Below are 21,679 nucleotides of genomic sequence, written 5' to 3' on the forward strand. Positions count from 1 at the left end.
TGCCAGTGCTTCCCAGAAACACACCCCACCACTGGGGTTGCCAGCAGTGTTCGCAGTACTGCTTATGTGTATAGTGCCGTGAGACCTGGGGCTGGAAGGGGGAATAACACTCACTTCTGCAGCACTGCCTGCCATTCACCGAGCCGGGCACTGATGGGAAAGCCATGGACAGTGCCCTGGACTTTGGCACGCCACTCCCGCATGTAGTCCTCGATGTCGAAGAGGAAGGGCTGCTGCCCAAAGTTGGCATCCACAATCTCTCCAGGTGTCTGCAGGCCTACGGTGGGGTAGAGGTTGGCCTGAGGAGGAGAATGAATGTCAGTCAGGCCCTGAGGGCAGCAGGGCTGCAGGCTTCTCTTCACTTCCATAACTCCTGCCAGCCAATACCAGGGCTGGAAGACAGTTGCATGGCAGAGGCAACAGGGATCAATCACATTCTGTCTACCTCCCTAGCAGAAAAACTATACCCAAAGCTTGAAGGGAGAAGAAAAAGCAAAGCAAAGCTCAACATGTAAAGTCTCCTGCTCTGCAAAGACCACTGTGTCCCCAAAGTCTTTGGCAGAGGTATACAGTAGAAGACAGGGTGTACACCACTACACCCATATTAATAAGAATGTGCTACCCGGTAGCTTTTGGTTTCTTCTGGAAAGAGAAGCAAGGCCAAGGATGTCCTTGGCCACAAAAAAGGAGGTACATGAGGGCATGGAATGACACAGGAAACGAGGGACACAGATGAGAACAGGCAAAGGATTTGGTGAATTGCTTCTGGAGCTGGTATTGGAGAGAGGGGCTGCTCCTCTTCCTGTCAGAGGCTTACTCAGCAGAGGCCCCTAGCCAGTGATGGGGATGTACGGAGCTCTCTGCTTTTACCACCACCTCCATTACCAGCTTTAGTCAGGTCATATCCTCATTCAGTGCCTCCTGTGGCTCCTACTGCCAATGCCCAAAGCTTCACACACCTCCCCATGCCACTGGACACCATTTTCCCAGGAACCCCTAGCCCTAGTCACTCTTTTTTTGTTGTTGTTTTTTGTTTTTTTTAAGACAGGGTCTCGGGCTGGAGAGATGGCTCAGCCGTTAAAGGCTAGGCTCACAACCAAAAATATAAGATAGGGTCTCATGTAGCCCATGTGGCCCCAAACTCACTATGTAGTTGATGACCTTGAACTGGCCCTGCTGCCTTCACCTCCTAAAGGCTAGGCTTATAGGTGTGCACCACCACCACCGACTTCCTTGAGCCCTCTTCATCTTCCACTCTCAGATGATGGGTCATTTATGTGCACCTCATTATGTTTCTGAGTACACAGGGTTCAGCCCACCATGAGCTCTAAACCTACAGACTCTCTACTTCCTTTCTTTTCCTCCCATCTTGCATACCACAGGCAAAGCCCACAGGGACATTTCCCAATCTTTCCAGCACGTGACAGAACACTGCCCACACTCACGTCTGTTCATGTCATGTCATGTCTCCATACCTAGATGCTTCCCCAGCCAGAGTCAGAATTCTTCTGAGTCTGCTCCCTGTGCCTAGGACAACAGCCCCTTTCTGGGGCCTCCAGGAAGAAAGGAAGGATTCTGATACATACAAGTTCAAACACGACTGTGGGTACTGCATTAAGATTCAGAGGCAAGCTGGGCAGTAGTAGCACACACCTTTAATCCCAGCCCTCGGGAGGCAGAGGCAGGTGGATCTCTGTGAGTTTGAGACCAGCCTGGTCTACAAGAGTTAGATCCAGGACAGCCCCCAAAGCCACAGAGAAACCCTGTCTCGAAAAACAAAAAAGAAAAAAAAAAATTCAGAGGCCCCCTCAGATCAGAAACACACTTCCTGGGCACATTGGTATACCCAGGATCCTAAAGCAGTCACCAAAGTCAAGAAACTTCTCATTTTCAGAACCAGCCAGGGCACATAGACCCATGCAGGCTCCCAACACTTTGGGTAAAGGCTCTGCATGTGACAACGCCTGTACAACTCAGTAAAGTAATGGGATAGAGAGGTGGGAAAGAGTCCCAAACTAAGCTGACAGGAAACCTCATCCCTGTCTAAGAAGAGAAAAGTCTACCCAACTCATCTCCCAGGCTTAGGGGAGCCCTGAACAGTAGCATTCTAGGTTTCCTCAGGGATCTCTGAGGGGCCCAGATAAGGACCTGATTCCTATAAGTTTAGGAGCAACCCCTATATTCCACATCCCGGTCCACTGGCTGGAAGTTACAGGCATTGGATTTAGATCAGCCTGTGCCATGGAGTTACCCTCATTCGACCAACATTCCCTTACCCCCACCCGCCACAACTGCCTTAGAAAATGCCACAAATTTCTGTCACCTGCTAAGAGACGTGGAGGAACACCAGGCCTTGCTGAAGAGAGAGGACGGCCAGCAGGAAACCCCTACTGGCACCCTCAAGCTGGCAGCACATCACACATCCCTGCTTGGGGAAAGGGCCAGACTCCACACCCTGCACTTGCAGGCTCCATCACCCATCCCAGGCAGCCCTCAACAGCCCAGGAGGAAAGCCCATTAGTAGTACTTACCGGGAGATCTGTGAAGGCTATACCTGTGGGGAGGAAAGGACAGTGATCAGGACATTAGATAGGAATGGCCCCTTAGTCTCCATGCCTCTGTGAACTCAGGGTGCAAATGGTGGCCAAGCATGTACTAGGTAGTTTTAGACCTGGGCCTTCCTCTTGCTGGGCAATCTAATCAGAAGGGAAACCAGAACCTTAGGGAATTAATTACCTATAGTTTTCCACCTTTGCAAGAATGTCTGCTAGGAAGAACTAAATCCAAGTGATCTGTCACCTAAAGCTGTTCAAGCCTCTTGATCTGGCATGTCTTTATAGAAACCTGTGTGCTCACCAGGCGCCAGGCGCCAGGCGGTGGCGATGACACACCTTTAATCCCAGAACTTGGCAGGCAGAGGCAGGTGGATCTCTGTGAGTTTGAGACCAGTCTGGTCTACAAGAGCTAGTTCCAGCCTCCAAGCCACAGAGAAACCCTCTCTGGAACTCCCCCCTCAAAAAAAAAAAAAAAAATCTGTATGCTCTCACCCTTTATCTACTACGTGATCCACTCCTCAGGTCAATTCCTTAGAACAGGCATTCTGCCCATTCTCCCACTTACAAACAAGGAAAAAGAGCATGAGGGGCTAAAGGCATTGCCTTTGGTCACTGAGATGTTGGTAGTGGTAGATCTGCACACATTCCACGTCTATCTAACAGACCAAGCTGACAGAGAAGTGCAGGCAGGGAGGGTGGCAGCCCCTCATCTTTAGACCGCACCAGTTCTAAGTCCTCAGAAGTTCCTTATTATCTAAGTACTGGCTGACAATGGCCTGTGCATCTCCAAACCCTCCTGTTAGGACTGGAGAATGCATCTCTACAGACTTCAGAGTTGATCTGCAGTAAGGGTGGAGGTCATGCAGCCCCAAACATATGAGGAGACCTGTGCAATACCCTTAAGAGTGGTGTATCAGAATGTCAAGAGCCAAGGAAGCCTCTTCCAAGGCCTCCCAGACCTCTTTTTTAGATTAAGTCTTTCATCATCTGGGAACCCTTCAGATTTTGGCATTAGGGGTCAAACCACTGACTCCTTGAAGGCCCCAAAGGACTTTCTGAACCCTCATCCAGCAGGAAACAGAAACTCAGCAAACAGCACAGTGAAGTCTGACAGCAGCCTTGGGAAGTGTGCAATATTTCTCACACTAGTGCACAGACTAAAACCCAAGGTAAAGAGAGAGATACATTCTTTGCACAGCTATTTTGCTCTCCAATGAGTAAAAGTCAAAAACCTTATTATGCTCCACTGGCCTGAGGCCACTTGTGAGCCTCACATATAGGACCAGAAGCTCCTAATTAAGCTGCCCTTGTAGATCTTGGAGTATCCAAGATGCTATGTATTCCTGGGCTTGGGAAGATACTCACAGGGCCTTAAAAGTAGGGGGACTTGGGCTGGAGAGATGGCTCAGAGGTTAAGAGCACTGACTGCTCTTCCAGGGATCCTGAGTTCAATTCCCAGCAACCACATGGTGGCTCACAACCATCCATTATGAGATCTGGTGCCCTCTTCTGGTGTGGAGATATACATGGAAGCAGAATGTTATATACATAATAAATAAAATATTTTTTAAAAAATTAAAAAAAAAAGTAGGGGGACTCCAGCTCTACCAGATATTGCCATGTGACCTTTGGAAGGAAAGTGCTCTAGCCCATCTGCAGAAAGGGTAATACTAACCTTTACCTCAAGGGGAAAAAAAAAAAAAAGAAATAAACAAACAAAAATGAACCCATCTGTGAAAGTTGCTTCATACACCATCAAGTCTAGGTACAAGTTGGCTGTAGTTGGGTCACACTCTGGGACAGAGGCTGACCCAGTTAGACTTGCCCAACTCTGCCTCACAATGGCTCCAGGAAAGACAAATCCATGCAAAGAAAAGAACTACTCTCATCTCTACTGCACTGTGGAAGGCAACATTGCTCCCTGACGAGGCCTTATGAGCCTCATCAAGGCTACTGTGATAGTAAGATTTATGTAGACCCACAGGAAGAAAGGCCAGGCAAACAAGATAGCCAGACTTGCTGATAAGAACCACCCTGGATCAAACAGGGTCTGGGGTCCCTGAAGCTGAGAACAGAAGATTATGTGAGATTGTACAGAACACATGAAGAAGAATCCACAAGCACACAGATCACTTGTGGACCAGGTATCAGTCCTCTATCTCCACTTACTTATATCTGTTGAGGAGCCAGGTCCAATAAGTAATAGGACCAGGGAAACAGCTATAAGTCAGCTGACCCTCAAAGTGCCTCTGAATTCATCAAGAAAGATGGTATATTAAGAATAATTAGAGGGGGCTGGAGAGATGGTTCAGAGGTTAAGAACACTGGCTGCTCTTCTGGAGGTCCTGAGTTCAATTCCCAGCAACCACATGGTGACTCACAACTATCTGTAATGAGATCTGGTGCCCTCTTCTGGCCAGCAGGCATGGATGGAGGCAGTGTTGTATATATAATTAAAAAAATAATAATAATAATTAGAGGATAGGCTCCAAAGCTACACAGAGAAACCCTGTCTCGGGGAAAAAAAAAAAAAAAAAGAAGAAGAAGAATTAGAGATACTGAATGATGGCACATAAGGCTTGAGTGCTAGGACAAAGAAAAGGATCAGGGAGGCCAGAGGCAGGATATGTAATTCTAGTTCCCTAAAATGAATGGGATTAGAATCTAAAGCATATCAGTAATAATACGATGGCTCATGACATGGGAAGATTGACCAAGCATCTATCACTCAAACTATATGAAATTTCATGATCCAGAAAATGCAAAAGACAGGACTTACTAATTTTCAGTTAGGTCTCAACAATATACTTGTGGACCAAATAGTAAAACATGAGCTTCAAGCTAACTACCTGATTCTCCCTTCCCACACTCCATATTTGGGATGGAAGCAGGGCCTTCACTATGCCAAGCAAGTGTTCTACCACTGACACATAGCTCTAGCTCTCTTTTCAGTTTTTTTTTTTTTAAAACAGATTCTTATTAAGATGCCCTAGCTGGCCCTGAGCTTTCTAAGTCCCTGCCATAAGAATTTAGGATTACAGCCTATACTACCAGATGGAGCTTAACTAATTCTTGCTTTTTGTTGTTGTTTTGTTTTGTTTTGTTTTGTTTTGTTTCGAGACACGGTTTCTCTGTGGCTTTGAAGGCTGTCCTGGAACTAGCTCTTGTAGACCAGGCTGGTCTCGAACTCACAGAGATCCACCTGACTCTGCCTCCCAAGTGCTGGGATTGAAGACATGCACTACCACTACCCAGCCAGAAAACTTTTGTTTGTTTGTTTTTTTGAGACAGGGTTTCTCTGTATTGTTTTGGAGCCTGTCCTGGAACTCGCTCTGTAGACCAGGCTGGCCTCAAACTAACAAAGATCTGCCTGCTCTGTCTCCCGAGTGCTGGGATTAAAGGCATGCACCACCATAAAAAGCATTCACTAGGTAGATAAATACCAAATATGGCCTGTGGGGACCAGACTAGCAAAGAGTTCGAGGCCCTTTGGTGGTCCTAGCACACATCTGTAAAGCCCAAAGGAGGCATTAAATATATGGGTACTATAGATACACCACAGTATCCTTCATACCATGCTGTAAGCAAGATATGGACAAGTTAGAGGGATGTGAAAGTAAGTACAGGAAGGGGTAGGACTGAGCCTGGCTACAGACAGCAGATGAAAGGATAGACAATGACAGCATACAACAAGAGCCTTTGGGGATTCTGGCAACAGATGAACCCAAAGTGGGAAAATGGCTAGAGTCAGAAAGCAGAGGAGCAAAGAACCAGCCTGAGATCTTACCAGTGGGACACCAGCAACTACAACTAGGTGATGATCAGTCTCAGACAGTTTCTCCAGATGTGCCCTGAGGGAAGCTCTACTGCTGCGACATGTTCCCAGCTACCCATCTTTCTGTCCTTTCCTGCTTTCTCTAGGCTATAGTGTACAAACTGCCCTCCTAAAGAATGTCGGCTCTTAGTTGCTCATTCCCAGTCAGTAGCAAACCTAATTTCTGTAGGGTTCTTGGTTCTGGCTGGCACATCTCCTAGAAAAACCACACAGGTTGTAGAGACAGCAGCCAGATATTTACTGCCCCAAAAGTCAGCAGAAGCAGGGTACCCAGTTTCTATTTCTGCAAAGCTCGGTGGCCTGGTTAGTAAGGTGTTGCTGGTCTTCTTGGGAGAAGCAGGGTATGGCTAGAGTAGAGACCCTTGCAAGGCAGGCAAACCTAGCAGTTAGGGACCCACACAAGTTGGGACAGTGTGGCCATTTACTGGTCAGTACCTGGTAGGACAAGGCATCAGAATAGTCAAAGTCACTTTATATGAAATTTTTTTTCATGTTTTAAACTTTAATTCATTTTATCTTGTGTATGTATGTATTCATGTGAATAGGGGCATATATATGCCATAGCATAAGTATGGAAGTCATAGGACAACCTTGGGTAGTTACATAATCCAGGCTGGCCTTTAACTCATAGAAACCATCTTGCTTCAGTTCCTGAACGCTGGAATTTCAGGCATATGCCACATCTGGCAAGTTCTTTCTTTTTCCTCACCCAAACCCTTTTTGTTTGTATAGTACTCTTATAGTCTACACGGGCCTCAAACCCTTTATAGAGATGAGGATGGCCTTGAACTTCTGCTCTTCCTGCCTCTATCCCTCTAGTGCTGCAATTGCATGGTAGGCATTCACTACCATGTCCAGCTTAAGCTCTAATGTTTCTATACATGTATAGGACAGCTCCTTTCATCAGACCCCCAACTTTCCCACTTCTATATTCTTTCACTCCACTTGCTTAACATTCCACTAGTCCAGCTGCTTCCCACCTTTCTCTTTGTGAAAGTGCACCCACCCATCTATCCTGCTGAACCTCTATTCCCATTTCTCATACCCATCACTGGAGAATTAACCTCCAGATACTTGCCTTTTCTCCTGGCCCTTTCTCCAGCCCATCCTTCCATTTCTCTCTGGGTTTTATTTTTTTATTTTTATTTTTATTTTATTTTATTTTGTAACTCCGTCCATGTTGCTGCATGTTAACCATGAACAGGCCAGAGTTCTGTCCCTATTTGACTCCTTCATATCTGTTTACATTCTGTCTGGCAGCCCTCACTGTTACTTTCAGTACCCTACTGTCAGAAGAACTGGCCTAAGTCTGGGCCAGGTTTTAGGTATGTAAACCCTAATCTAAACCATAATCACTGATAACTCCACTTAGGGCCCTCAAACTTCTTCTCCATTAAATAAACAGACAAGACAAGCCAGGATCATGACCAGAACACTGCAGCACTCTCACAACCACCCTAGGCTTTCCAATAAATGCTGCTGAAGGGACAGGTTAACAAAGGGCATTCCCTGTTGCCTTCCATTCACCTGAAAGGGTTCCAATGGCTGGAAATGACTGCAGTTCCCCAGAGCTGCGCAGAGGTTCCATGATACTACTTTGACTCCAAGGCCTGCCTTGAGCTTCTCATCAACCAAAGTGGCTCCACAGACCAGACCCTCCAAGGTCTCCTATGCACCTACCAAGGCTGTGGCCATTCTTGGTGTAGAAGCAGGTGCCATTGATGAGGTTGACACAACAGCCGATCACATCCCCTGTGGTGAATGTGGGACCATAGGGCTGGCCGGTCCCCGAGGAGCAGAAGGAATGCCCATCATCGCCATGGTAACCATAGGAATGTTTGTCCCAACCTGTTGGGAAGAGAGCAGCAATAGCTAAGAATATGTACTTGATAGAAGGCTCTGAAGGTCTCAGTTATATCCCCCGGTTTCTTATCCACCTTAGCTAGCACTCAGGGGTATAGTCTTTCACATGGCTGCCTATGGACATGGTCTTACTAGGCTGTATACATATTCTGACAGGATCCACCAGACCATCACCTCTGAGGAGCTGAGGCAGGAACCAAAACCTGGAAGGGACTCACTAGAAGACAAATGCAAAAGGCGAAGTCTCATGAAGGAGCAAGCTAGAACTTATAAAGTCTATTCTGTTGAGTCAGTTGTTAAGAGTGTTTTTGTTTTTCAGACAGGATCTCATGAAATCCACAATAGCCTCAAACTCATTATGTAGCTGAAGCTAGTCTTGAACTTTTGATCCTCCTACTTCCATTTCCCAAGTGCTAGGATTCCAGGAGAGTACCAGCATGCCCAGCTGTTAAAAATATGTAATGTGTTTTAACTGGGGAATAATTTAGTCTTTTCTTTTTGGTAGTAATAGGGATTGAACTAAGGGTCTTGGGAATGCTAGACAGGCACTTCACCATTAGGCTCTACTAATTCTTTTTTTTACATTTTATTTTTATGTATTTATTTACTTAGGTGTTTTTGGGTTTTGTTTTGTTTTGTTTCCCAAGACAAATCTTCTCTGTATAGCCCTGGCTCTCCTAGAACTCACTCTATAGACTAAGGTGGTCTCCCACTCACAGAGATTCACCTGCCTCTGCTTCCCAAGTGCTAGGACTAAAGGCATGTGTCACCACTGCCCAGCTATAAATAAGATATTTTTAAACCACAGAATGTTATGTATTTCCTCAGGAATAGCAGCTGCAACAGCAGAATGGTTCAGAGATAGCATGGGACTTTCCTTTCTGGAAAGGGCAAGGCTCCTCTCCTCTGCTACTGAATAATTAACAAACCCCAACTCCTAGGAGTTTGCAAAGGGGGATGTGGAATGTGGAAGGAGCAGGGAAGACATAACATGTAAGTAAACAATCAAGTAAGCAAGGAATACCTGGTAGAGACTGGAGAGATAGCTTAGTGATTAAGAGCACTGGCTGCTCTTCCAGAGGACCCGAGTTCAATTCCCAGCACCCACATGGCAGCTTACAATCATCTGTTGCTCCAGTTCCAAGAGATCCAATGGTCTCCTGGCACTGCATGCATGTGGTACACAGACACTATATATTCGGGCAAACACACACACACACACACACACACACACACACACACACACACACACACACACACACACACACACACCAGTTCTACTTGCCAAGAAGATCAGAGGGAAAGACATTTTGGGTGAAGAGAATACAATCAGCTCATCTGAGCAAAACAAATTTCCACAGGTAGTTAGCAGCTCCCAAATTCCCTTGCAGCCATTGTTCTAACCTCATAGAGAAAGTCAGTTTAGGAGCCTAAAGCTAATAAGCAGGGAGCAGAGACAAAAGATATAAACAGCCCTGAGGAACATCTGGGTACCTGAGACCAGCACCAGTTTGCCCTTCCAGGGGTCAGTGGGCCAAGCTGGTCAAAGAAAGGCTCTCTTCCTTAATGTAGTCAAAGTTCTTGGACTAAGTAACCCTATTTAAGCACCCTTCTGTCCACACTACCTAACATCTGTTCATGTAGGTGCTCAAAGAATGTTTTTTAGGACTGAGGGTAGAGCTCAGTGGTAGAGTGTCTGTCTAGCACACATGAGGCTCCACATATAGAGACTTATAATAAAGTCACTTTTGCACTTGGAAAGAAACCTACAGCAAGTTGGCAGACATGACTCCAACCCAGTAAACAGCTTCATTCCTTTGGTTCTCCATTCCTCATCTGTGAAACAAGGCAGAGGATGCAATATCCCTAGAAGTTTGAAAATCATCTATGTGCCAAGTCCCCTTCCTATTTAGGGGACTAGTAGTCATGTCTCGAGTAAGGTCCTCCTATCCAGCCCCTCTCCTTAAGACTAATATACTCTTTCCCACGCATGCCCTAAAGCCAACAGCATGCATATTCATCCTTCTCTGGGTGAGCCTGTACAAAGTTGGGTATGCGTCTAATAATGAGATTTGCTATTCCCACTACAAGACCACAGACATGAAGGTCAGTGGTTGATTGCTTGCCTAGCATGCTTAAAACCCTTCTGGGTTGATGTCCAGCACCACAAAACAAAACAAAACAAAACAAAGCAACGCAAAACAAAACAAAACAAGAACTAGAAACAGCTGCATCAAAGGACAGCAGGACACAGGGTTCTAAGAGGACAGGTGGGCACTAGTATATGGGCCAGGCTCTATAGGGAATCATATCCAGTTAGCTCTGATTCAAATGCCACCAAACTCACCATTCCTCCTCCTCCAAAGAAATTAGGTATTGCTACTCTCAAAAGGAACTAATCACACGGGCATCCTAACACAAGAGCCAATGTCAGGGTGCCCTGTCACACATCAGGTACTTACTAGATGTCAGTAACACAAAGGGAGGGCAAGCTACATTCAGCCCAGGAGGCTCCATGTGTACAGTTTAGGAACCACAGTACCATCCACTTCCCGTGACTCATCATCAAAATGGGAAGACCCAAAACATAAGTACAGGGTGGCTGAGGAAATAGTTCATTGTCTTGGCATCCCCAGACATTATGCATGGGACATCCCAGAGGTGAGAGACTCTCTGTGGGAGTGCCAGGACTCCCGTATGATTGCTCTGGGAGCCCACCCATAACACTGCCACCCATGAGGACACATCAAGGGCTGCAGTCTCAAAGTAACGGGGACTGGAAAAGATCACTGCCAAATCACACCATCAGTGTATTCCATCCAAACCCTGGAAGGGGGCCTGGGCTGTGGCTGCCTACTAGGTCCCAGCACAACATTGCCCAAACAAAGGGGCCAGCCCATGCCTTACCCACAAGCTAGCCTGAGCCTGGGCCTTCAGACCAGTTACTTTTCCACATCCCACTCAACAGTTTACTTTGGGATCAGAGGACTTGATTGTATTTCGGCTAGGGTCTCACCATGTTGCCCTGGCTGATCTCAAATCACAGGTTCAGATGATCTTACTGACTTAGCATTTGAGTCTGAATCCCACCTCTTTCACTCAGCTCCTGAGTTTACTCAACTGAATTTCTTTCAGGGATAGCAAGATTCAATGAGACTGGTCATGAGGTACAAGCCACAAGAAATATTTCTAGTTCTTTCCTCTCACCACCTTGAACACCAGCTTGTAATCACACCTAGGTGCTCTGGACTTCTAGCTCCCTTTTTCCCTGCAGTGGCAAGCCAGGGTCACCATCCGCCTTTCTCAACAAACAGCCTGAAGGGTCCATTGGCAGAAGACCCAGGCCCACTCTGTTCTTGCTCGTTGATAGCTTACAGAACATTCAGCATTCAAGGACCATGCCCAGGGATCTCAAGATTGCACCCTTGGGACCTGCTGTGGAAAGCAATGTGCTGGGCTGGTTGGCCAGGGGGTTTTCTAAGCCTACTAAAAAGATAGCCAAGCACTATGTGGGGCTTCACTGGTGCTGATACATTCCATTCAAAAGTCCATCAGATTTGCTTTCTCTATAACCCCAACTATCTTAAAAAACCTGACAGAGCTGGGTGGTGGTGGAGCATGCCTTTGATCCCAGCACTCGGGAGGCAGAGGCAGGAGGAGCTCTGTGAGTTCGAAGCCAACCTGGTCTACAAAGCAAGTTCCAGGACAGGCTCCAAAGAGAGACCCTGGTCTCAAAAAACCCAAAAACAAAACAAAACAAAAAACCCTGACAGAAGCACAGTGTGCAACAGATCAACAGTGGCTAATGGGAAAACGGGAGAGGTTTTTTGTTTGTTTGTTTGTTTCCATTCAGTAGATGCTGTGAGGTAACAGAATAGGCCCATCACAGCACTCTGCAGTCTTACCACTCTTGTGACCATTAATCTGAGCTTTAGGACTGTCGGACCATGGCAACCCTAAAACCTCTGGCAGCTGCAGATAGAAAAGGAAATAGTAACCCAGGAGCAGAATCTTCATGATGGCTCTTCATGGAAACCATGTTAAAGAAGGAAAGAAAACAAAACAAAACAAAACAAAAAACTCTGCAAGTATCTAATGACACTGGATAAGGTATGCCTTCCCACGGGCTCATGACCCCTCCAATGATACAGGGCCTGGGAGTCCATCTGCAGCCATGGGTAGGGAAAGGGAGGATATAGCTAGTACCTGCATAAAAAGATGGCTCAGCAGGTAAGAATACTGGCTGCTCTTCCAGAGGACCCAGTTCAATTCCCAGCACCCACAAGCAGCTCACAACCATCTGTACATTCTGATACATAGCTCTGATACATTCTTCTGGCCTCCATGTTATGCCAAGTTCGTGAGACCCCCAAAAAAAACCACCAAGGAGCTGACTCACTGATGAAAATGAATAAGGTTTAATCTTAAATTACAAGCCTCAGCAGGAACCCTGTCCAGCAAACTGGCACAGCAGCTGCAGGAAAAGGGTCCCTGCCGAGACTGGTAATTTAACATTAAACCTTATGTGTCAGATCCTTGGTGGTCTTTTTCTGAGGATGGAGTTAACTCCATCCTCTCCAGTTTACCTTGTTCTTACACTCCACAGACACTGCATGTATGTAGTGTACAGACATTCAAGCAGGCAAAGCACCTACGCACATATAAATATCTTTTTAAAATAGGAAGAAACACATCTTGTTTGTGTCGTCATCCCTGGTGTTCAGAAGTCTAAGACCTAGGAGTGCCCAAGAGGGTCTAGCTAGGTCTAAGCTCAAATGGCATCTGTCTCACCTACATGTTATTTTTCTATACCTTAGAGTCCCTAGGGAAAGCTGGGTTTGTCACACTGAACCATGTTAAGGAAAAGGGATGGCACTGCTCTGCACAATGGGGGTGTGAAGTCTCAACTCCCAGGACTATTTATTGTCTCTCGGGGGCTAAGTCTGGCTTCTGCTCATTTCCCACAGGGCTTCTTTCAAATCTCTGGGGAGGGTTAATGGATGGGTGATATGTAGGTAAAGCAGGAAAAGCCTGACTTTGCATGCATCCCCAAATCCTAAGAGATGTAGGTAAATAAGAACAAAGGGTGGCCCAGACACTACTGTCTGTTTTAAAGATTTATTTATTTATTATGTATACAACAATCTGCTTCCATGTATATCTGCACACCAGAAGAGGGCACAAGATCTCATAACGGATGGCTGTGAGCCACCATGTGGTTACTGGGAATTGAACTCAGGACCTCTGGAAGAACAGCCATTTCTCTTAACCTCTGAGCCATCTCTCCAGCCCCAACACTACTGTTTTTTTTGTTTGTTTGTTTGTTTGTTTGTTTTTGGTTTTTCAAGACAGGTTTTCTCTGTGGCTTTGGAGGCTGTCCTGGAACTAGCTCTTATAGACCAGGCTGGCCTCGAACTCACAGAGATCCGCCTGCCTCTGCCTCCCCAGTGCTGGGATTAAAGGCGTGCGCCACCACCGCCCCGCCAACACTACTGTTTTTTGACATAGATCTCTATACATAGCACTGGTTGTGAGGGTTGGAGCAGCAACTGGTCCCCACTCTGTTCTAGCCTGATGTGGCCCCAGCCTCATCAGAGTGTACCAGAGAATCTGTTTTCAAAGACTAACAAGCTCAAATTTTAAAACTGTCCCTTTCAATGTCAATAAGATCCCTTATTCTCACCAGGTGGTGGTGGTGCACACCTTTAGTCCCAGTACTTGGGAGGCAGAGGCAGGTGGAGTTCTGTGAGGTCAAGACAGGCCTGGTCTACAGAGCAAGTTCCAGAACAGACTCCAAAGTTATAGAGAAACCCTATCTCCAAAAACAAAACAAAAACCTCCAAAACAAACAACAGCAACAACAATAACAAAACAAATCTTATTCTCAAAGGTCCCACAATTTGCCCTGAAAAGATATAGTATCTTATTTTTTTTTTATTATTGAGATGGAGTCTTGCTATGTTGCCTAGAACTCCTGGCCTCAAGTGATCCTCCTGCCTTGGCCTCCTAAATATCTGGAACTACAAGTACACCCGTAGTCAGCTTGAAATGAACTTGCTGTTTAGACAGTTTCTCTGTAGCACAAGTCTAGTACTCAAAGTGATCCTCCTGCTTTAGCTTCCCAAGTGCTGGGATTACAGGCATGAACCAATACACTGAAAAACAGTCTTAAGTCCAGTACATTTGATAGAGAACTAAGACCTGATATATGAAAGAACAGAATACTACAACCAACTCCAACGTCTAGTAAGAGTTTCCAAGTTTAACTGAGCAGCCTTCAAAAGGCTGCTAAATAGCACTGATGTGCTGTCTGACACACGTCCTGTGGGCGAGGGCAGTAGCCCTTGGAAAAGGAGTTCTGGGCCACAGGGCTAAGGTCACTGCTAGAATTGAGCACAACTGCAGGGAAACGTGAGGTGGAGGTTCTCACATGAACCACGCTCCTCCATTGGGGACCACACACCACCATATGAACCATCAGGATTTCTGACCAGTTCCCCACCTCTGGTATCCAACTGCCAAACCTTCTCAACTACCCTGTAGGACCTGTTGCCAGAGCTCCAAGGCTTCTGGGGCATCTACATCACTCCCATTCATACTTTCCAAGGACATCTCAGATAGAGGAGACAGAAAGAAAGGCAACAATGGGCAGGCAGTACCAGGCTTGCCTTAACCTCTCTTATTGCCCTGGTCCTGGGCAGCTGCTCAGAGCCTTCAGAGAATTTCCTAATTGATCCCTTTTACAAGTACCCGAAAGAACTGACTTACTAGGTAACAACTAATTAGCTTCTTCCCTCCAGCAGTTTCAGCTAGGCACTGGCTTAGGAGGTATGTACAGGACTACAATATTAACAGGGGAAGTATGGCTCCCAGTTCTGTGCCCAGGGATTCTGCTGTAGTGAAAATCTTAGTGAGGCCCTAATGTTCAATTCACCCAGCTGGAAAGAGGCATGGTATCCCTCACAGAGGCTTAAGCACCACATGGCAAGCCCTTCTAAAGCACTAGCTCCTGAGAGGAAAGATGTTCCAGAGAGATGGTGGCTAAACAAAAACCGTGCTGGGTGCTAGTAAGCAACAAGGGTCCCAGCTTACATGAAGAAGGAAAGAAAAGTTCCTGTTTGGCAGGTACTCACAAGCAGCATTTCAGACTAACCCTGAAACTCACCTACATGCCAGCAGTATCTAAAACATCTGCTATATACCAGTACCTGCAACTAGTATTTACTTCAGCTACTTTTCACTGTTTGAGCTGCACCCTTAAGAAGGCAGAGGAAGGATATTGAACATCCTGTTACTTATTCACCTTCTCACATGAACTCGGCTCTCAGTGGTTCCTCTCCTAAACCTGTGCAGATATGATAGGTGAGCTGTGTGCAGAATGTGGCCCAGCTAGCAGAGGCAGCTTTCCTGCTGGGGATACCCTGCTGACAGCCCACTCACAGCAGGCTTGGTAAGGTGCACTCTGAAGGAGGGAAGGTGGTCAGTTCCTTTCCACCATCTGTGGAGACAAAGCAGACTATCCCACCCTGTGCATTCCCCCATCTCAGTCCCCAGCCCAGGCCTGGGCAACAGCTGCTCCAGGAGATATACTCCCAATCCCTAACCATGATCCTTCCAGATATTCCTTTCCAACAATTAAGGAAAATAGGTCTCAGTGGGTCTGAATTCTCCTCTGAGGGGTTGTAGCAATCAAGGGAATATATACAACACCATGAGAACAGCCACCTTACTACAGAAAAGGCAAGTAGGACAATGCCAAAACCCCAGCTCACTGCAGATGGGCCTCCTTTCAACACAGCATGAGTTTCCCTGGTTCCATCTGAGGCGAAGGGAACAGAAGCAATGTCTATCTCTCCCCAACTTCTTTTTTTTTTTTTTTTTTTTTTTTGGTTTTTCGAGACAGGATTTCTCTGTGTAGCTTTGGAGCCTATCCTGGCTGGCCTGGAACTCACAGAGATTCACCTGCCTCTGCCTCCCGAGTGCTGGGATTAAAGGCGTGCGCCACCAACGCCCAGCTTCTCCCCAACTTCTTAAAGCACCAAAGCATGGAAGAAGCCCAAACGCCTGGTCTCCATCCACAATCCTGCTTTCTTCATCCAGCTTCCTCAACCTAGGGATCCCTGCCCTTTCCTGCTAGTTCTCCAAGGCAAGGGTGCGGCAGCAGGCAGCTAGATTTACCTGCCAGAAGATCATTCAACCTTGCCTCTGAGTCATTTAGCCCAGGGCTCCAACATTCTTATTTCGGAGCCACACCTGTTCCTCGGTTTCACACTTCAGGAGACCAAAGAACACCTTACAAAAGATAAACAAAACTTCCACATCTTCCAACAGAAACTTCTGACATTGCAAATTTAGACACTCCCTCATGCTTTCAAGAAACTGAGCAGCACAGCCTCACTTGGGGGTGGGGGGCTGCTCCTGTTATCATCTGCACTAGAGAGTCCCACAGTGCCACTCCTCTGCCCCAACAGCCATGAAGGCAAAGATGCTCCACTAAGCCAGTAACCTAAAAAAACACATTAGAAACATCAGCATTCTGACCATGGACTCAGGCACCTTCCTACTAGGGCAGTCTACACTCGAATGAGAAAACAAGCACTTGAGGGGAACGCGCAGTCTCCTTTCATTGTTCTTGAAACAGGGTCTCTCTATTATGTTGTCCTGGAACTCATTATGTAGCCCAGGGTGCCTATAGCTCACAGAGACCCACCTGCCTCTGTCTCCCAAATGCTGGGATTAAAGGCATGGGCCACTATAAGCAGCTTCAAAAAGTATAGTTTCAACGAAAGCCAACTCCAGTCTATATGCAGACACAGGAGAACTTGAAACACACAGGTGTGCCCTTTTTTTTTCAGGTAGAGAAAATTTACCTATTCCAACAATGGCTATACTTCTGCACCCCTCTTGTGTATCAGGTAGAATTCTTAGTATTGTATAGAAATAGACGGGTGTTGGTGGTGCACAACTTTAATCCTAGCACTCGGGAGGCAGAGGCAGGTGGATCTCTTGTGAGTTGGAGACCAGCCTGGTCTACAAGAGCTAGTTCCAGTACAGTCTCCAAAGCCACAGAGAAACCCTGTCTCAAAAAAAAAAAAAAAAAAAAAAAGAAAAGAAAGAAAGAAAGAAGTAAACCCATTTAACAGTATGTGGTGGTACACACCTACAATACCAGCATTTGGAATGCTCAGACAGGAACATTTAGTTTGAAGCTACCTTAGGGTATATTGTGAGATCCTATCTTAGACCCTCCCTGCAAAGGAATTAATCTTTAATTCTTATAACCACCACCCTATTTATATGCTAATATACATCTTCCATTTTATAGATGGAAAAACTAAAGAACCAAGCAATTAAGTAATCATTCTAGGTAACAAAGCTGCAAGAATACAAATGCAGACAGTGTGGCTTCCCAGCCCATGGCCTTAGCCACTGAACAATACAGTTTCACACACCAACCCACACAGCCCTCAAGATTTTCCAGGCTGACAAGATGTCTCAGGAGGTAATGGTGCTTGCTGTCAAACCTGGTAACTTGATTTTAATCCCCAGGACTCAAAGGGTAGACGAAAAGAACTGACACACATGCATAAACCAACACACACAGTCAATTAATGTAAGATCTGCTTTCCTACATGAGTAAATATGAGTCAGCTCTCGACTCAATGACTCTGAACCCTATCAGTACAAGGTGGTAGAGCCCCATCACAATCAGTGCCCCGGCCCTTAAGGCACAGAGGGGTAGGCTGAGCTCCAAACCAAGACTCATGCAAACTAAAGGCAGGCCCCAGGCCAAGAGGACCCGATGCAAAACTGGTTCCAAAACCACAAGTGACTTACTGAAGTTCATCATGTTGAAGCAAAACAAAGCACAAGAACAATTTCAACCCAAAACCATTATGCAAAGCCCTGTACACACTCTGGAGTCATGATTAAAAGATGTATTCCACAGCCAGGCATGGTGACACACACCTTTGATCCCAGCACTCAAGAGGCAGAGGCAGGCAGTTCTCTGTGAATCCAAGACCAGACTGGTCTACATAGCAAGTTCCAGGATAGCCAGGGCTATACAGTAAGATTCTGCGCGCACGCACGCGCGCGCGCACGCGCGCGCGCACGCACGCACTCACGCACGCACGCGCGCACACACACACACACACACACACACACACACACACACACACACGAAAAAAGTAGTCCAAGTCCTAAGGAGCTCACAACCCAATTAAGGACATGATAAATGTTACGTCATACAAGGCATGGTGACAAATGTCATCAAGAGATGGTCAGAGCCGGGCAGCGGTGGCCTACGCCTTTAATCCCAGCACTCGGGAGGCAGAGGCAGGAGGATCTCTGTGAGCCTGGTCTACTTAGTGAGTTCCAGGACAGCCAGAGCTGCTACACAGAGAGACCCTGTCTCAAAAAACAAAAGAGATGGTCAGAGCTGAAGGGACCAAGCAAGATTGCACTAGGGAGTTAAGAGGAAGGGCATTCTCAGGGCAAAATCAATGTCTGCCAGTGGCAAATGTGAGGTGTCAGCAGTATGTCTGAGGTGCTTCACAGCCATGAGGATAAGTATATGCATGGTGCAGAGGTATCTGAAGAAGAGACAGAGCAGAAGAATCCGTCAGAGACACAGAGCTGAAGAGACCAGTAAGGCAGCCACAGAAGAAGAAAGGACAGAATAGAGAAAGCAGCAGCAGAAGCATGGGATGAGATTAGTAGAGAGCACACTTGAGGGCTAGGAATCAGTAGTTGTCAGCAGAGGCAAGAAGCACATGAGGACCTGGTCCCGGCAAGAAAACTTCCATTTAGTAAAAGCAGGTTCACTTTCTGCCCAGCCTTAAGAAAAGAACCATGGTTTCTAGAGGGATGATTTGCTTAAAAGTGGTGTGGAATCAGGGCAGTGAGTTGGATTCTCCTGGCTAAGTTGGATTCTCCTCTGGCTGCCCTAACACTGCCCTTTCAGGGCCTGGCCAAGCCCAACCAACCACTCACAGGCCACTAGAGTCCTCTTACAGAGGACCAATACCACCTCTCCAGGCCCTTCATTCACCTACTGTGCATGATAATGAGACAGATCCAAAGGGACCAGAAAAACAGGGAGTCAGAGTAGAAAAGGAAAGGATAAAGTGCTCTTGTCAGTCTCATACTGGTTCTGCTAGTTTCAAACACTCATTAGATCAGACCCATAAGAAAATGGTGTCTAGACAGGCTGTGGTGGCACACGCCTTTAGTCCCAGCTCTCTAGAGGCAGAGGCAGGCGGATGTCTGTGAGTTCAAGAGTGAATTCCAGGACAGCCTCCAATGTACAGAGAAAAGAAAGAAGGAAAGAGAGAAACACACACACACACACACACACACACACACACACACAACACACACACACGCGGGGGGGGGGGGGTATGACTCCCATCCACACTTGCAACACCCCTTCCTCACAAGCATTTTTTACAAGGCTCAGAAGAGGTAGTAGTAGGAGCCAAGGACCAAGTATTTCTCAATAGCAGCAGCTAGGCAGTTCAGGCCTAGACTTCCTAAGTTAGCATCTTCTGACTGATTTTGACAAGACCTGCTTGACTCAGGCTCCCAGCCTGTTTCTAATGCCACTGAGATTCAGCGTCAAAACAGTCATGTTTTTAATTAATAAAAGCATTTTATTTTTTAATTTTCCAGGAGGTGGTATCACACAACTTTATTCCCAGCACTCAGGAGGCAGAGGCAAGCAGATCTCTGAGTTCAAGGCCAGCCTGATTTACATCATCAATTCCAAGACAGACAGAGCTACAGAGAGAAACTTTGTATTTAAAAAAAAAAAAAAAAAATTCGGGGTCTGGAGAGATGGCTCAGCTGTTAAGAGCACTGCCTGCTCTTCCAGAGGTCTTGAGTTCAATTCCCAGCAACCACATGGTAGCTCACAACTGTTTATAATGGGATCTGGCGCCCTCTTCTGGCCTGTAGGCATACATGCAGACAGAACACTGAATACATACTTAAAATAAATCTTTTTAAAAATCAATTATTAAGCCGGGCGTTGGTGGCACACACCTTTAATCCCAGCACTCGGGAGGCACCGGCAAATGGATCTCTGTGAGTTCAAGACCAGCCTGGTCTACAAGAGCTAGTTCCAGGACAGCCTCCAAAGCCACAGAGAAACCCTGTCTCGCAAACAAAACAAAAAATGACAACAAAAAAATCAATTAATGGGGGGGTTAGGGGAGGGAGAGGGAGAAGGGATTGACATGTGAAACAAGCTTGTTCCTAGTTTGAACTAATAAAAAATTTTTTTAAAAAATCAATTAATAAAATTTGAGGCAGCATCTTACATAGCACAGGCTGCCTCAAAACTCAATATATAGCCAAAATAACTTTGAATTTCTGCTTCATCTGGCCTCTACCTCCCAGAGTGCTGGGTTTATAGGTATGTACCACCATATTCCATGGGTTTCTGCTGTGCTGGAGACCAGTGTTTTGCATGCCAGACAAACAAACACTCTACCAACTGAGCTACACATTCCAAGGCTTGATGAAAGATTTTTTAAATAGTCAGCAACTCTCTGGAGACATGCTAACAGCTAGCAGACCAACCATCCACTACTCTAAAACACTAAGTCTTGCTCAATCACTTCTCAAAGAGCTAGTCAGCCATCCCATCTTCTCCTCATCTTGTCCAGGTCACTTCGTGAAGTTCCGGGCCACTGAGACAGGTTCTAATCGGTCTCCTTGTACCAGTCCTTCCAAGCTGTACTATGGTTTCCTCAAAACACCCAACAAAATCCATATTCCTTACTGGACCCTGTCAACCATACAGCCCAGTCCCACTGGCCTACCCATTTCCTTACAACTTGGCTCTTGCACCTCCGCCATCAAGATCTTTATTCTACCCAGAACTTTCTTCCCCTTCTGACCTTCCCTCACCACCTGGCAGCACCACCCCCGGCCTGACTCCTCCTCATCCTTTAACTGAAGCCTGTATGCCACGCCTCAGGGACACCTGACTCTAGTACACTCTCATCACACCCTAAGCACTCCCTTCAAGGAACCTACCAAATGTCAAGTGCCAATGCAGGGTTCTCAACCACACATTTTCTTTCCTACTAGGCAAGTTTCACAGGGAGGGGCGAGGGGGACACTGTCTATTTACCTCAGGGCTAGACTCAGTACCTGTCACAAAGCACCCACACAATGCACTATTAGGGTCTCAGTTATAATGAATGAGATGTTCCCTGTAAAGCATCTAGCAAAGACAGAGCCTAAAACACAAAGACACTTGGTTATCCATGGCTCCAAAAGCAAAGTGCCTGGGGGTCAAGAAAGAATCTGTTCACTTAATGCTGTGATGGGACCAGAGAATAGCTTTTCAAGCTTCCCATGCAAAAAGAGGCCTGTTTGGTGATAGTTCCCCAGAAGCTTTACAGCACTGAGGAGC

The 21,679-nt window shown here is 46.4% G+C and overlaps 1 protein-coding gene across 3 annotated transcripts in view; it reads right to left on the reverse strand.

Moving 5' to 3' along the window:
* The window catches only part of Ranbp10 (RAN binding protein 10), a 62,191-nt gene that overhangs the window by 11,147 nt on the left and 29,365 nt on the right, over positions 1–21,679 (reverse strand). For 2 of the 3 annotated variants that reach the window (XM_027405856.2, XM_035442645.1), the window contains 3 exons: positions 8,071–8,238; positions 2,532–2,554; positions 115–299 (listed from right to left, as the gene is read on the reverse strand). In XM_027405856.2, coding sequence (XP_027261657.1) covers positions 115–299; positions 2,532–2,554; positions 8,071–8,238 — 376 coding nt within the window. Of the gene's footprint in view, positions 1–114; positions 300–2,531; positions 2,555–7,917; positions 8,048–8,070; positions 8,239–21,679 lie in introns of those variants that run through there. The other variant, XM_027405858.2, reaches the window with a different exon arrangement.

The sequence above is a fragment of the Cricetulus griseus genome, chromosome 3, assembly GCF_003668045.3.
Source record: "Cricetulus griseus strain 17A/GY chromosome 3, alternate assembly CriGri-PICRH-1.0, whole genome shotgun sequence".
NCBI lineage: Eukaryota > Metazoa > Chordata > Mammalia > Rodentia > Cricetidae > Cricetulus > Cricetulus griseus.